This window comes from Postia placenta, assembly GCF_002117355.1.
Source record: "Postia placenta MAD-698-R-SB12 unplaced genomic scaffold POSPLAscaffold_9, whole genome shotgun sequence".
Taxonomy (NCBI): Eukaryota; Fungi; Basidiomycota; class Agaricomycetes; order Polyporales; family Adustoporiaceae; genus Rhodonia; species Rhodonia placenta.
The window spans coordinates 1223316-1238238 of NW_020169840.1; the positions used below are offsets into that span (position 1 = coordinate 1223316).

General features: G+C 53.3%; 6 protein-coding genes across 6 annotated transcripts; 2 read left to right on the forward strand and 4 right to left on the reverse strand.

The window, feature by feature from the left end:
• Positions 1–964: 964 nt before the first annotated feature.
• On the reverse strand, positions 965–1725 carry POSPLADRAFT_1146562 (hypothetical protein; the record flags this gene model as incomplete). The annotated part of the gene is made up of 2 exons (XM_024485950.1): positions 965–1600; positions 1660–1725. Coding segments are annotated over 2 exons (702 nt in total), but the record flags the coding sequence as incomplete, so codon positions are not given.
• Positions 1726–3028: 1303 nt separating this feature from the next.
• POSPLADRAFT_1146560 (hypothetical protein) lies at positions 3029–3812 on the reverse strand (the record flags this gene model as incomplete). The annotated part of the gene is made up of 2 exons (XM_024485949.1): positions 3029–3586; positions 3648–3812. 2 exons carry the CDS (start codon positions 3810–3812, stop codon positions 3029–3031), a joined length of 723 nt encoding a protein of 240 aa, XP_024337884.1.
• Positions 3813–5236: 1424 nt separating this feature from the next.
• On the forward strand, positions 5237–6126 carry POSPLADRAFT_1047362 (hypothetical protein; the record flags this gene model as incomplete). Its single annotated transcript, XM_024479268.1, has 5 exons — positions 5237–5316; positions 5371–5450; positions 5509–5587; positions 5639–5776; positions 5832–6126. 5 exons carry the CDS (start codon positions 5237–5239, stop codon positions 6124–6126), a joined length of 672 nt encoding a protein of 223 aa, XP_024337885.1.
• Positions 6127–6424: 298 nt separating this feature from the next.
• Positions 6425–6999, reverse strand: POSPLADRAFT_1146893 (hypothetical protein; the record flags this gene model as incomplete). The annotated part of the gene is made up of 3 exons (XM_024486000.1): positions 6425–6645; positions 6706–6906; positions 6966–6999. 3 exons carry the CDS (start codon positions 6997–6999, stop codon positions 6425–6427), a joined length of 456 nt encoding a protein of 151 aa, XP_024337886.1.
• Positions 7000–7242: 243 nt separating this feature from the next.
• Positions 7243–8444, forward strand: POSPLADRAFT_1182251 (hypothetical protein). The gene is made up of 6 exons (XM_024488907.1): positions 7243–7307; positions 7370–7389; positions 7442–7493; positions 7546–8112; positions 8162–8230; positions 8283–8444. The coding sequence occupies exons 2-6, from the start codon at positions 7371–7373 to the stop codon at positions 8293–8295; spliced, it is 720 nt and encodes a 239-aa protein (XP_024337887.1). The 5' UTR covers positions 7243–7307; position 7370; the 3' UTR covers positions 8296–8444.
• A 240-nt stretch (positions 8445–8684) lies between these two features.
• Positions 8685–14857, reverse strand: POSPLADRAFT_1170800 (hypothetical protein; the record flags this gene model as incomplete). The annotated part of the gene is made up of 15 exons (XM_024488107.1): positions 8685–10107; positions 10163–10184; positions 10244–10323; positions 10376–10416; positions 10471–10916; positions 10972–11572; positions 11626–11857; positions 11912–12073; positions 12131–12803; positions 12881–13900; positions 13958–14122; positions 14174–14340; positions 14405–14503; positions 14559–14618; positions 14674–14857. The coding sequence occupies 15 exons, from the start codon at positions 14855–14857 to the stop codon at positions 8771–8773; spliced, it is 5289 nt and encodes a 1762-aa protein (XP_024337888.1). The 3' UTR covers positions 8685–8770.
• Between the last annotated feature and the right edge of the window lie 66 nt (positions 14858–14923).

Consider the following 14923-nt stretch of genomic DNA (forward strand, 5'->3'; position numbering starts at 1 on the left):
ATCCTGACGCTAACAGTGTGGTCGACACTGTTAGCGCCAGGATATATGGATATCCAGGCCGCTAGACCGTAGCGCCGGAAGTTCAGTGTGCAGAGGGGGGATGTATCGGACTCCGACAGGCTGAATCGAGCTTGACACATTCAGTGAGAGCATATAACATATGTTACTAGACTTTTATGAGTCTTCTTGGTGCGGCACAGCGGTCTAGTCTACGCACATTATTTAAAAGTCAGCTGTGTCGGACACGAATTGTAAGAGATTATCGGGTCAAATGTAAGCCTTCGCTTATAGGACCCTAGAAACCCCAACAGCTCTCACGGCGTTCGTCGCTGAAGTTCGTCCCAGCTGGCACACCTCCCAGTGATCTTTGCGATTGTTTCTACTTTCACCACCTGAACGGAGACGAACACGAGTTGTTCGAACAATATCCTTTTCCACGCCCCAGACTGCCACGGAATGGACAGCAAACGTGTCATTCGTAAGACATGTAGGAACTCCTTGGCGAGCCGTTCACGATTGTTGGCTCTCAGCCATGTTTTGACACAAAACTCACTGGCGGCATTGCGGAGGCAACGCCTTTGTTTCCATGAGGTTGCCCATATATATAACAAGCATCCAAGTGCGTACCGACCACATCGTGATCCTGACTAGTCCTCCCTGTATCTCTACCTGTTTAGCAAATTCATGGCTGGCCTGCCATTCCTCTAGATCTCCTGGCAATATAGCCGAGCTTCATTATCCCCGTCACAATGATCGCGGCGAGGGGCAACATCCCAATTTTCCATGCTTGGAAGGCGAGGCCAACTGTGGCCATCATTAAGCACGTCCTCCGGTCTGCAGGTATGAGACATAGCAAGACGATGTTGCAGGTGGCGAAGGCGACGGCGTCGAGGATAGATGGCGGGTCAGAAAACCGCTGGATCACAACGCCCTCGAGGATGATGAGAATGCCGAGCTTAATGGGTCATGGTGGGTCATGCCAACAAATGCGACCCATCGTATGTCGACTTACTAGTACTTCGCTCTCGCTCAGCACGATTACATTGCCCTGCAGCACAGGTTCAGCTTGCGCAGCTGCTTGCTCGACACGGCCGGGCTCTTGTGCGATATACTCGACCGTCGCTGGACTACGCACCCCGATTTCGGCTTGATCGTCAGTGCCTTGTCTGAGTATCGGAGCTATGTGTGTCGTCTCCGCCCCTTGAATCGCTACATCGCTCGTCCTGGATGCAAGTTCTGCTTCAAGAGTCCCACCGCGGCTTTGTCCATCGTCCACGATGCACTCGGGGTTGGCGTTTATGACCGATTGAGTGGAGGCCTCTGTCGCAGCGTCCGTCTCAGGTTGGCTGTTGATCTGACTTGGTGGTGCAATCTGTCGCAGGTTTGTCGTGGACGATGCATGACTCCCTCCCTCTTCACCCATCACGACCTCGCCGCCCACCACGACCTCGCTGCCCTCCGTGTCCTCCCCTCCTAGCATTCCGCAGCCGCTGTTTTCCTTAACGTTCAAGACCGGCTTCCTGACAACGCCAGTCGTCGGATATCCATGCTGCTCGATAACGATATCCGCGCCCACCAGTCGCTCTTGGATAGCATGGAGCTGGGATACAGAGTCAGCAGTGCGCGCCCACTTCCAGGTACTCCATTTGCCAGTCTGACCTCCTGTGCCTGCATTGGAACTGTCTCTTCTCCTGGATCGCCCTCGGAATACTCTGCCTGGTTCGTCGTCTTTGCGTAGTGTCTTGTAGCCTAAGCAAACGTAGCAATGCGGGGATTGGTGACGGCCGCGAGGAGACGATCGGTTTGGTAGCGCTTAGCAGCTCTGCTTTACTTGGTCCGCTCATCTTGCTGGTCGACTTAGCCGAATGTCCAACAAATCTACTGCGATCCTAGCTCATTCTCACTCCTAACAGGCCATGTATGCACAGCCAAAACAGCCCTGTTAGATCTTCAATCCAGGACTCAGACTGTCGTCCTTGAATGGATGGCTTTACTGGACGGCTATGACGGAGTTCGCACAAATGGTCTCAAGGGTACAGAGTCAGATAGGCGGGATATTGATTGTGTGGACGGCGGATGTTCGTGCACCCTTCGGCTTAGCCTTCTGTTTCACTCGCGCTGGCTCAGGAAGTGTATCGCGAGCTCTTTTGCGAGCAGTCCGTCTGTCGGTGATCCATGTATCCCATACGTGTGTTGGGGTGGCCGCGACAAATAGTATTAGCTCAACCTGATGTCTTCTCATTGTACGTGAGACTCACGCGGACTCCCTTAATCCAAGAGTGTTATTTTCCCTCCTACGGATGGTTCCCCCTCTCTCAAGCCAGATCGAGCGTTGCACGGGTTGCTCTCGAGCTCGAATAGGATCGTTCTGCTTACCTCATCCATTCCCGGTAACGGCTGCGCGCTTTTACTTATACCAAACGGCACAGACCGAGTCCAGCGTCTAATTTAGGCTTGTTTCCAAGGCCAGTACTACCAAATCAGCCCGCTTGCCGACAATTAAACCTCAACTCTATTTCTACAGTCGCGTCCAGACCTCTGCGGGAAGGCATCCACTGATTGGGTACACTCACTTCTCAATCGATCTTTATTCATGCTTATTAATTTCAGTTTTATATCCACTCGAGGAATTCAATCTTTACTTGCTCTTTTGGACATAAAAGTCGATCCTTGCACCCGATGCTGAGTGAAGGAATAAGACGAATATGTAACAGATCAGACATCGTAGCACAAGTGCTGCGGAAGCCCAGACATAACTTGAACTGTGGCCGGTTCGGGTCGCTCATTGTCGATGTTAATGGGCACCGAAGGTTGAATGCACGATGAACTGAAAGCTATACTCACGATCCGGAAGTCCAGCGACTGACAGCCTGCCCTTTAAAAATGGACAATTGTCACAGCCTTCAGAGTTCTGCATGGACAGGTACAGTTTAAACTACCTACTTGCTTCTCAGCATTTTAGACATGCATGTCCCGGGAATCATGTTCCTGAGATACATATGATGGTGTACAATCACATCTGCACTGTCTAGTAGATGAAGGGGACCATACGGTACGGAACCTTCTTTGCCCACTCATCCCACTGTTCGCCAAAGCGCTCCCTCAATAATTTGTCCTCTAGCGGTGCGCGAACGACGAGGCTCGCTGTCCCATATACGACGAAGGCGACATACAGCCACGAAGCGACCTTCCCTCCCAGAGTCTCCAGGATACGGCACTCCCTGAGCCAGGAACCCGCGCTGCCGTAGCAGATGCCGAGGCCGACGCAGCACGCGATGCCGCTCGTGTAGCTGGGGTGGCGGACCCACCCGTACGGACCCTCCGTGATGAGCTGGTGGTCGTTGCGGATCGTCACCTCGTACGTGAAGAATCGGCCGAGGGTGCGGTAGCACTGGTAGCGGATGAAGCCCCCGATGGCCGCGAGACCGCAGCCAGCAAAGAAGAGCGGCGAGAAGTCGATGCGGCCCGTCAGGGAGATGTGTCCCCGGACCAGCGAGCGCAGGATCTTCTGGGACAGCGGGTGCGCAGGAAATCTGCTCGCAAGGATGACGGCAATCTCTAGGATGCCTCCAGAGCAGGCGAGGGCCTGGGGCGATCGGCGTGAGCTTTCTTGTCCTGCAACGCGGTGGGTGCTGAACACGACTTACCTTGAAAGTTCCCACATAGAACCGCACAGTGGCCGAGAACACTCTCTCCCAAGTGGTCGCGTCCTTTGGTCGCTCTGCGGCAGAGACCTTCGGTTGGGGAGGCGTCAGACAGGCGTAGGTGCCTAGCGTTCCAGCCGCAATGAAGGGTATCTTAACAAGGGACATGGTATAGGAGCAGGCGGAGTACGGTTGACGGGTGGTTGTTTATAATTTCTGCTCATCACGGCCATGATTTATACGTGGTGCGAGCGTTTGACCAGACCATGGGGTTTCTCGATTCCTCGTAAACAATCATGCTGCGTGTGCCCGTACCTCGCGGAGTAGCCGTTGGCAGGCAAAAGCGGCCACCGAACGCGCTACAGAACTGTCGGCAACGGCCTGCAACGGCGCTGCTTCGACGCGCATCATCAGAACTATGCAGGCATTAGCACGGTGTCGAATGGTATTACCGGTCCCGCACCGTCGCCTCGAAAGGTCTAGAGTACACAGAGCGTTGCGTCCACTGACCCGATCGTGTCCGAGAAGGAGGGTCAGATCAAATACCATCTTCTCAACTACTGTGCTGAATACTTAGCGAGATTTGTATTGTGTCTTTTGTACGTCAATATTCTGAGAACATGATCGTAGTCACGGCCGCTTGATACCAAAGATGGTCTATGATGGAAGTCGTTGTAAGCTTGTATCACTGTTACATACTACGTTCTTCATCCTGCTGTTCTGTGAAATATATCGTGAGCATTTTACAGTCGGATAATGCAGAAAGGTGCTGCTATAAATGGCACGGTGTACTCGGGCCAAGCCGCTACGCCACAAACACACCTAGTAGCTTGCATTCCGATCAAACACAAGGCACTGGTGACTGCCCACAAGAACGCTGGCTACGACGTTTCATTTGGTTAAGGTCAGTAGTGTGACAGGTAGAACTAAGGACAGTCTCATCGGAGACCCAGAGGCCGAACTCTGACTAAACCGCGTGTCAGTAAACGGTGCTCCAGTCTAAGATTTCAGTACTTCAGTGACTGTAGTGAAGGGCCTTTCGATTGCTTACCGCGGTTATCAAAACTGCAGATCAGCGCTGACTGAATAAGATCAGATCGTACTAGCCTTCGCTGCCTCCCGGAGAGCCGGAGCGCTCTCGAGCTCTGAAGTCTTCCAAATTTACTTTGGACTTCCCACTACCACCACTCTCGCCGTCCACGCACAACGACCGACGACGACAATGTCCACTGAGCTTGCGCCGGAGAGCACGCTGCCCTACCCGCCGATCCACAAAGACAAGAGATTTGTGGTTCTTTCCGACTGGTTGGTTGGTTTGTCTTCACGCATGCCTTCCGGGCAGACTTCCTGCGGTGGGCGCGATGGGCATCAATGTCGCCCCATCGTAACTCGTGTATCTTGCTGGGAAACGTTGCCTGAACGGCATTTACAGGGATGGGACCATCACGACGCGCGATTCGAACGATTGTGAGTGATCTCGCTTCAGTCTTATACAGGACTAGTTGTAGAGTGAAAGAGTGGGCGGATCGGAATTTCAGTCATCTACGTGGGCTGTTGCTTGAGGCTAACTTTTACTATGTTTCACTACAGATATGACCGATGAGCTCGGTTTCGGCAGAGAGAAGCGCAGAGAGCTGAACATTGCCACCCTGAAGGATGAAGTCACCTTCAGGTAAGCTGCTGCGGGTTTCCGCGCTTGTGAAAGGCCAACTCATCGGCATATCAGGGACTCCTTCCGAGAAATGCTCGAGAGCGTCGTCGCCAAGGGACACGGCTTCGAGGAGTGCAAGGAAGAGCTGAAGAAGAGTACGTCGAGTCTTTGCACCATCGCTCGCGACAATAAACGCTCGTTCGTGTGTCATAGACATCAAGCTCGACCCTGGCTTCAAGGAGTTCTACCACTACTGCGAAGCGACCGACATCCCTGTTGTCATCATCTCCAGGTGGGCGCATCGCGTCTCAACGATACGCAGACACTGATGTATCGCACCCAGTGGAATGGCGCCCCTCATTCGCGCGGTGCTGTCGAACCTGATTGGTGAGACAGATGCGGACAAGATCGAAATTGTCTCGAACGAAGTGATCATCCACCCGGACGGCAAATGGGAGATCCAGTACCGCCATCCCTCGAGGTACGATGCCCCTTATGAGTACGTCGGCCGCGCATCACTCACACAATCCCTTCAGTGGGTTCGGCCATGACAAGAGCCAAGCAATCCTCCCGTATCGCCGGCTGCCCAACCCGCCGACTATCTTTTTCTTCGGCGACGGGGTGTCTGATATGTCCGCCGCGCGGCACGCGGATGTGCTCTTCGTCAAGCAGAAGGGCGATGGCGAGAACGATCTCGCTGCGTACTGCACGCGCGAGGGGATCCCACACATCCTCTTCGAGGACTTCGGCAAGGCGCAGAAGATTGTGAAGAATGTCGTGGAAGGAAGACTTACGGTGAAGGAAGCACTGGCCCTTGGTAGAGCAGAATGAAGACCATATTCTGATGGTATAGACGCCTAAGATGTTTGGAGCAGTCTGCGGAGTAGAAACATGGGACTTCGTTTATAGATCACCATGATTGCGGCTCAGAGTCGGATTGTGGAAAGGGACCGCAGTCTTGCGATGGGACGACCGAGGCATTCGGTCTTACAATACAGAGGAAAGAAATGCATAGCCTTATATTGCATTGCGATAGCATCATGTAAAGGCAATATACCATATAACAGACCTGCCCGGCATCCGCACACCACACCGAGCCTCCCCAACCTATCTGTACAACGCAGCACGCTCATGCAATGAGGGTTGACGCAGTCGCCGAATCGTACTTGAACGTTGGCGGGATCTGCTGCTTCGTCTTGTAGTAGCGAGCAAGACGGTGGATGCGGGACTCGATCAAAATGAGGCGGAACTTGGAGTCCTTGTCCTTGCGGTTGGTCTCGAGGTGCTTGCGCACGGCGACGGCCTTTTTCACGAGGTGCCAGAGATCCTCCGGGATCTGTGGTGCCAGACCTGTGTGTACAACAGTCTGAGTTTCGGAGATAGGGGACTATCTATGGAGTTAGCACTGACCGCCCGACTTGAGGATACGGAGGATCTTGTTACCGGTAACGAAGCGCACTTGGGGAATACCGTGCGAGTCACGGAGGGTAACACCGATCTGCGAGGGGGTCAGGCCCTTGCGGGCGAGCTTGGCAATGTGCTCGACGACATCCTCGGAGGTGGTCTTGAGCCAGGACGGCGGGGCGCGGCGGTAGGGGAGGGCAGAGGACGCTAGTCAAACGAGGTCATTGGTCCGTGGTGTCTGCGATAGTCTGAGACCTGAGACGTACAAATGCCCTTTCCGGGAGCGTGCATACGACCCATGATGACTCTGCAGGCAGACCGTCAGCATTTCCACCTCCATGCGCACGGAAACGGCACTCACAGATTTTGCGGCGCCGGGGAGAGTCTTGAGGCTTGGTCGTCGTCTGTGCCGTTGGGCTCGTTCTGTTGCGAGAGATTGCGCCCACGTGCCGGCGGGCGGCAGTGGCTGAGATGAACTATACAGTTGCAAACCTTATTGCCACCGGTGGACATTGGTCGTGTTTGTATAGGCGTGAAGCTGCACCGACATTGCGCGCAAGACTATCGCCGTCGTTACCGTCGACGGAGATCACGCCCTTCACCTGAAGGTACACAACCTGCTCTTACTACTTAGCTCTGTAAAGCTCTGACACCGTTGCTGTCCCGCTAGCATGAAGCTCAACATCGCCAGTGAGTTTGGTCTGGCAACCTCGAATATAGCCATTAATGCGGAGTGTTGTAGACCTCGCGACTGGCGAGCAAAAGACATTCGATTTTGACGATGAGAGGAAATAGTGCGTGCGGCTTGCTCAGCTCCGGGGTATTGATTGTCTTACAGTCGACCAGCCGTATCTTCTATGACAAGAAGATCGCACAGGAAGTCCCCGGAGACTTGCTCGGCGACGAGTGGAAGGGCTACATCTTCCGTATCACCGGCGGCAACGATAAGCAAGGTTTCCCTATGAAGCAGGGTGTCCTTGTCCCCTACCGTGTCAGCCTCCTGCTCGCTGACGGCCATTCGTGCTACCGAGCCCGCCGCACTGGTGAGCGCAAGCGCAAATCCGTGCGCGGTTGCATCGTCGGCCCCGACATCGCCGTCCTTTCCCTTGTCATTATCAAGCAGGGCGAGAGCGAGATCCCCGGCCTCACAGAGAACATCCTGCCGAAGCGTCTTGGCCCCAAGCGTGCGACGAAGATCCGGAAGTTCTTCAACCTGTCCAAGGAGGACGACGTCAGGAAGTACGTCGTGCGCCGGGAGGTGAAGAGCCAGAAGAAGGAGAATGCGAAGCCCTATACGAAGGCTCCCAAGATCCAGCGATTGGTAACCCCCGTCCGTCTCCAGCGCCGCCGTCACCTCCATTCCCTCAAGCGTCGTCGTCTCGAACGCCAGAAGGAGCAGAAGACGGAGTTCGAGTACGTGCCAGATGTATTCATTGACATCCTCCTCTGACACCGTATACAGCGTTCTCATCCAGAAGCGTGTTGCCGAGAAGAAGGAGAAGGTTGCGGCCGTCAGGGCATCGCACAAGAAGTAGGTTTCGTCGCTCGTCCGTTAAAGTTTTGTCTAACTTTTTTAACTTCAGGGCAACTGCCTAAAATACCTGTCGCCGGGTATCCCCTCTTTCTATGCGGTCGATTGCTCTATGGTTACCTACAGTCATGTTTTCTTCACGACCTCTCGTTCGCAATGCATCCATGTAACCTATGGTGATCTATGGCAGTGATTCGACCGTCATCGCTCAGGTTGTATGATTGCACAAGTCCCTCCTGGGTGAAGAGAACAGGAAACATTAGTAAGTGTGTACGTGAATTTGGTCTTGTCCTGGCGTTGCACTGTATGACTGGTCCAGGGCCGGAGTGATCCAATTTGATTGAATTATCAAATTTCGTTGACTTTTCGCATTATACGTCTGGAAGGTAGTGGCAGCAAGCATATACCGCATGTACCGGTGACAGTCGCGTTGAAGATCACTAAGGCTGTCTCTGAGGTTGTGGTGATAGTACTATTGGAGCAGCCCCTCTAAGAAGCTACACATGCTATTACATCTCAATCATTCGCATCTCGCCCTGATCAAGCCCACATTGCCTTGAACTTTGTCTCGAACTCCTGGGTGGCTGCGTAAATCACCTCAAATACTCGCCAATCCTCATCTGACACAGCCGGAGGACGTTGCAAGGACTGCAAGTCGGCGCCCTTCTGCGTCTCGTCGTCGACATCTCCCGACGCGTATGTCCCGTAACCGCTATCGACGTCATCCTCGTCAAGCCCCTCGAGATCCCCGTCGAGACCGCGCTTTGCATGGGAATCTGACGCCGTTTTCAGGAGCCTTGATATGTTAGCTCTAACGGCCTTGAGGGTCAACGTGAAGTCTTCTAGCAGATACCACATATCATTGTCCCTGATACCGTTCGCCTTTCTCAACGCAGCGGGTTGGCCGTGTATGAAGAAGTCCAGCAGGTACGCATTCAGCGCGGTGCTGTCCTTATTGGTGGCGGAGGAAGTAAACCCGGACATTGAAGGGATGGCGTAGGGATTCAGGTATAGCCCCTGCCGAGCAGTGGTGGACAATTCATCCACCGTACGGAATGTGTCGCCAAGACCAGAGTTAGCTGCGAACAAGGAACGTACCCTGACGTTGGTAGCGGTGCGTCGCAAGTGGGTATGGAAGGAGGTCTCCGACGACGTTAGGGCATCATGGCTGCGCCCGCTGAGAGGCAACACGGTATCCGGCCCAAGGTCATCGCTACGTTGTGTCGTGTACGCCAACGCATACTCCGTGAATACGCGCAAGATATCGCCGTCGTGCTGCATGAGCACTGCCTCCGCATCCCTGGATAGCGGAGGAAGCACCACCATAGAGGGTGATTTCTTAATAAGTTGACGGAGATTCTCGTCCGTTGCGTAGGACTTTGGCACGTAACGCCGCCCGAACAGGTGGGACATGAGCGAGATGAAGTCCCTCTGTGCTTTGATGCTGTCTTTCTGCCCACATACTTTATGAAGGATGCCATGACGGAACAGGGTGACCAGCGCGAGGTTTCCAGGTTCAGTGTAGTACAGGTGAGAAGCGATGCCGAACAAGTTGATCGGATTACCGCCTTCGTCCAGAAGTCCAGCTCGTCGAAGATAATCGATGGCGAAACGCATGAAGTGCAAGATCTGCTGTTTCCCGAAGTCGGAGGTAAAGCTGATATGGGGCAATTGTAGGATACTGCGTATGGCGTTGACAGCAATAGGTGCGCTGTCAGAGCCTTGCAGTAAATTGAACAGGCGCAGGACCATGGTGGTCGTCAACGGCCAATTGCCGCCCAGAGACGGAAGCCGCGACAGAACCAGCCGCTGGCATCGACTCATCGAGAGCCCGTAGAAGACAACCTTTCCTAGGAGATCGAAACCACGTCGTCCAGCTAATCCACTTTGATCAGCTCAAATCCTCGTTCAGCATTCTAGAGATGCACTCACCACGACCTGCACATTGCCGGAACTGTGAGCCCACAACAAAGGTCAGCTGATGATCCACAGGGGCACTCGCATGCTACATACCATAAGCGCAGTCAAGTAAAGCGAGTCCCCACAAAAGGCGGATGTCTTCGTCGGTGCGTTGATGCCCAGCGCCAGTGTTCCTGCACCAGCCTCAGCCATGACATCAAAACGCATGGTTTCAACTCTACGTACCGGTTGCAATCATGACCTTCAGAAATCCTACGCGATATAGACTGAAAGACGATGTGCTTAATTGGCGGGCCTTGTTATGCGAGAACATGGCTCACCTCTCCACTAGGGTTCTATAACGCTTGTTCATTCCAGAATGATGGATCCCGATCCCTCTTTGCAGAGCCTTGCAGGCCCATTCAGGAACGGATGTCCAGCGAGCCAGGCTAGCCAGCTCATACTCAATTTCATCCTTGGAGTAGGCTGTCGATATGCCGGCGAAGGAGAACTCTGGAGATGGATCCGACGGATCGAATGAGCTCTCCCACGTAGCGGATGTAGTCCCTCCTTGCTCTTCATCACCATCTTTCTTGCGACGAGTGTCTTTCTCTTTCTGACGCTCGCGGACCTTGGCTTGAGACTTCCACACTTCCCAACGTTCTATCTTGCGCTTCCAGTCCGAACTTTTGGAGCGCCATTTCGATTCTGCTTTCTCCAAGTCGTCGAGCAGAGTTTGACCCATCATTTCGCAAGCCTTGCGATCGAAGTGGAACAGCATCGCGGGCTGAAGACCATATGGCTCAGTCAAATATCTCCACACAGACGTCTTTATTACTCACCAGGTCACCCTTCGATCTCAAGTCGGCTAGGAAGTAGATCAGATTGCTACGGAATGACGGCATGGGTGGTATGAATTGAGCGTCAAGTTGTCGCAAGGATGGATCTGTGAGGTGACTTGTGATACGAGCAAGTACAGGCCCGCACTCTGCAGACTCGAGCAGTCGCGCAAGAACAACCTTCAGCGCCGCTTCGTATTCCAGTACGTCCTTTTGCCTCAGCAGCTTCACTGAGGATGATGCGAAAAACTTCGCAGGATGTAACTCGTCCGTGTCGAATGGGATCTCCGCACGGAAGTGCTGCAAGGTAGCAAACAACGACAAGCAATCTGAGGCCTCTAGGGAGAAATCGGGAGGAAGTTCTCTTGTGCCGAAAGACAGCAGCGCGACCGGATGCAGAAGCTTGATACGCTGCGTATCGGAATGTGCTGGCAGTCCCGTGAAAGGCGAGGGCGGTTTGACATGTAGGGCGTACATGAACTTCCGCAGATGCGAATATCTGTGTGGATGGTAAATGAACGAGTGCTTGAAACCGTGAGCTTCCTGCACGGATTGCAGCCATGAGTTGAACCGTTCTGGATGCCCGATAGTCGCTGATAATCCTCTGCCGTGACAAAGTTAGCTCCTCGTACTGCATAGCCAAACCTAGCTACGCACATGATAGGACAAGGAGAGAGGAGGAGAATCTGCTCCCAAACGGCACCACCTTCCTGCTGACCTATGGTGTGAATTTCATCCAAGATGATACGCCGTATCCTCGGCGTCCATGTTCGTGCAAGCGGGGGCGACAAAAGCATAGTGGCAAGCATTTCAGGAACTGTGACTAAGATTTGGCAGTTTTGCGGATCGTGGACGCGGTAATCTCTTGTATGAATCGCCCAGCAACTTTCTGGGAACATAGACGTCAGGAACTATTGACCCCTCTACGATGCAAGTAGCTTACTTCCAGTCAATTCCTTCTTGAATCGAGCATACACCTCGGCCGCTATCTGGTTCACGAGGGCTTTGGTTGGTGCCACATAGACTAAAATCCCATCGTCAGATGTCTTCAACACTTGTTCCATGGCATAGTACGAGATGAACGTCTTGCCCGCGCTGGTCGGAGCTAATGAATTTAGGCTATAGATCTGTGAATCAGCCCGGTGAAGCGGACATCACGCACCGACCACAAGCACGGACTCGTTCGCATCTAAACAATCCAAAACCTTTCGCTGCCAGGCGTCAGGCCAGAAAGGAACCCTAGGGTCTGCCTCGCTGTCCATACTTCGGTCCATGTATTCTCCGAAGAGGCGCAACTGCCATGTAAAGAGCTCCTCGTTGATTGGCATGAATTTGTGCACCGGTGATCCCGTCTTGGATTTCAGAAGCTTGACAAACTTGAAGCTCAGGGTCCTGTCGCTGTCTACGACAGTAACCGAAGCTTTTAGATCAGTTACAACCGTCGAAAGGCCAACTGCTGTGAGCGCTGAGTCAAGCAGACTGACTGCCGCTGGGAACAAGTGCGGTTGTCGGTACGTATCTTTCACCGTGCATAGAATACGAGTGATGGTTTCGTCGCGTACGACTGGCTCTGCTTGATCCGGGCGCCCGACCCACTGGACGAACTGTAGGTGTAGCCGGTACAACCTGATCTCTACGGCTAGCCAACCATCACGAGTACGCTTGTTGCGCAGGAGATTGTCTACAAGGACAAGCTGGCCTGAGACCGATTCTTGAGAGAAAATCTTGAGCTGATCTTGCCACCATGTCTGGTTCGAATCGTCTTCTTTTGACTGTTTCTTGGCCGCGTTGGCCTGTCGAATTTTATCCGCGGATGTGAGGCGTTCTGCCTTCGCCTTTTTACTAGATTTAGTCGCATGATCCTGGTATATTCAGCAAAGTAAAGGTGTGTAGCGTTGCCTGCCCTACTCACTGTGATCACTCGAGGCTTAGAATCGGTTTTCGAACTGGATCGACCGGTGGAACGCGTGGACAGGATTACTTGCTGCTCTAGCGGGATGCCGAATGCGCCCGTCAATGTCTGTGCCTGCCGCTCTAACGACGCCATGAATCTCTGGTCACTACGTAATTTCTTGAAGCGTTGTCGTTCGTCCATGGGCGGAGGATCGTCTCCTCCGAGATGCGGCGGCAGTATCGAACGCCGATCGTTGTGCCAATGGTACACATCGTTGAAGGCAGTGTTGAAATGCATGCGGGGGACCAAGGACGTGGAACTATCCTCGGTCAGGTCTACGTGTACAGGCGCGAGCTCATCATCAAAGCAGGGATGTGAGAAGGGGAGGAGACCCCTCGGGCGTGCTGGCGCCGGGTTTTCCGCACCGACAGGCGGATTTGGGAAGGATCGGGAGATGGAGGCGAAATCGACGTGTGGAAGACCACACGATGACCAGATTGCCTGCATACGCACATGGGCTTCCGCTCCTAATACTTCAGCTGGAGATACCTCTGGCTGTCGGAGAAGAAAGGCGAACAACGCAATGTAAACACGTCCATCGAGATCAGGCTTGCCGATCCGAGGCAAAACGTACTCCAGCGAGACGAAGACGCTCGGCAGGAAGGAAGTGAGTAGGATGTTCAGCAGATCGGGATGGAGTTTGTCAAGCTGTCTCGCGCGCTCGGGGAGGGACAGCGCTGGGAGGATGAGGATGTGCGCCGTAAAGATCCATAACATCTCATGCCTAGCTGCATGCGCCACGTAGCGATCAGAGAGCATAGCACGTATAAATTCAGGGATCCAAGCATCTTGATCAGGAGAAGGTTGCAAGTGTTGCGGCGTGAGGGTCATCAGGGACACTATCAGAACACCACGTCTGACGAGGGATTCCGAAGCTCCCAGTGACCCGAGTGCCGCATCGCTTGCAGCCCACAGCTCTGGGCGCAGGTGACTACGGGCATCAGGGTCATGCCGATGCTCGTAGATGAATGACATAATCTGATGAGACTCGGTGATTAGGGCACATACTACTCAGAGCTGGCTCGACAAACGTACTTTGGAGTCTCTGTATTCGGCACCTGGGAGCAATGACACCGAGCAGCCTTGTGATAGAAGATCATAGATGAAGACACGTTGCAACAGGATGCGGTCCGCGTCGACCGCGAAGTCGGGATCGTCGTACCGCACTACTCCTCCGTCGGCCGTCATGACAAACATTGGCTGTAAGGAACGTCAGCGGCTGTGATGAAAATTTATGTATTCGATAGTTACCTTGGTGTTACTCATGTAGTCGATCCATCGTGGATCAGACAAGCTATCGAAACAATGAATTGTAATATCCAAAGCGTTAAGATGGCGGAATAGCATCGCACGCGCTAACATGCGTGACGAAACGACGATGTCTGATGACCCAGTCCGACACGTCGGATGTCGATTGTCTGTCAATGACACAAAGCATTATGAACGACGCATTAGTGAGAATTTGGTTCGAGTTGGTCTTACATTGCCAGAAGACAACATCGATGTTTGCGTCACGAGATTGGAATTCCTTCAGCACTCGCTCGAGAGACCAAAAGGCGTGTAGGATTTGGAAGCTTGGTTCTGGTGTAGGATGAGCTACTGATCACTGCACCAACCCAGAGTGAGAACCACGTACCGTCATGTCGGCCCAATGCCAGAAGTGAATCATTGAGAACCTGCTGAAAGAGGGCGTCTCCTACAAGGCTAATGAGTTGCCGGTGTCTGCGCGACAACTGTCAAACGATTCGTACCATCGATCACGAACGGTTCAGAACCGGCATAGTCGCCAATGAGGTCCATCCATCGTCCCCTCCTGTTCGTTTCAAAGTACCATTCCTCGTCGATATACTTCAAGGCATCGCTCGAGGTGGGCGCCGGTGGTAGAGGCGATGATACCTGTAGCTGAGCTTCACCGTCAAATCCATCAAGATCCATCGTTGATTAAGCCTTGGTACAAGACAGAACAAGAGGTGATGGAGCAAGCATGAAAATTTATATCCT

Coding starts and splice junctions, on each gene's coding strand:
- POSPLADRAFT_1182251 (XM_024488907.1), top strand. Junction 7,494..7,545: donor TTTGACGATGAGAGGAAATA/GTGCGTGCGGCT, acceptor ACAGTCGACCAG/CCGTATCTTCTATGACAAGA. Junction 8,113..8,161: donor GAGCAGAAGACGGAGTTCGA/GTACGTGCCAGA, acceptor CACCGTATACAG/CGTTCTCATCCAGAAGCGTG.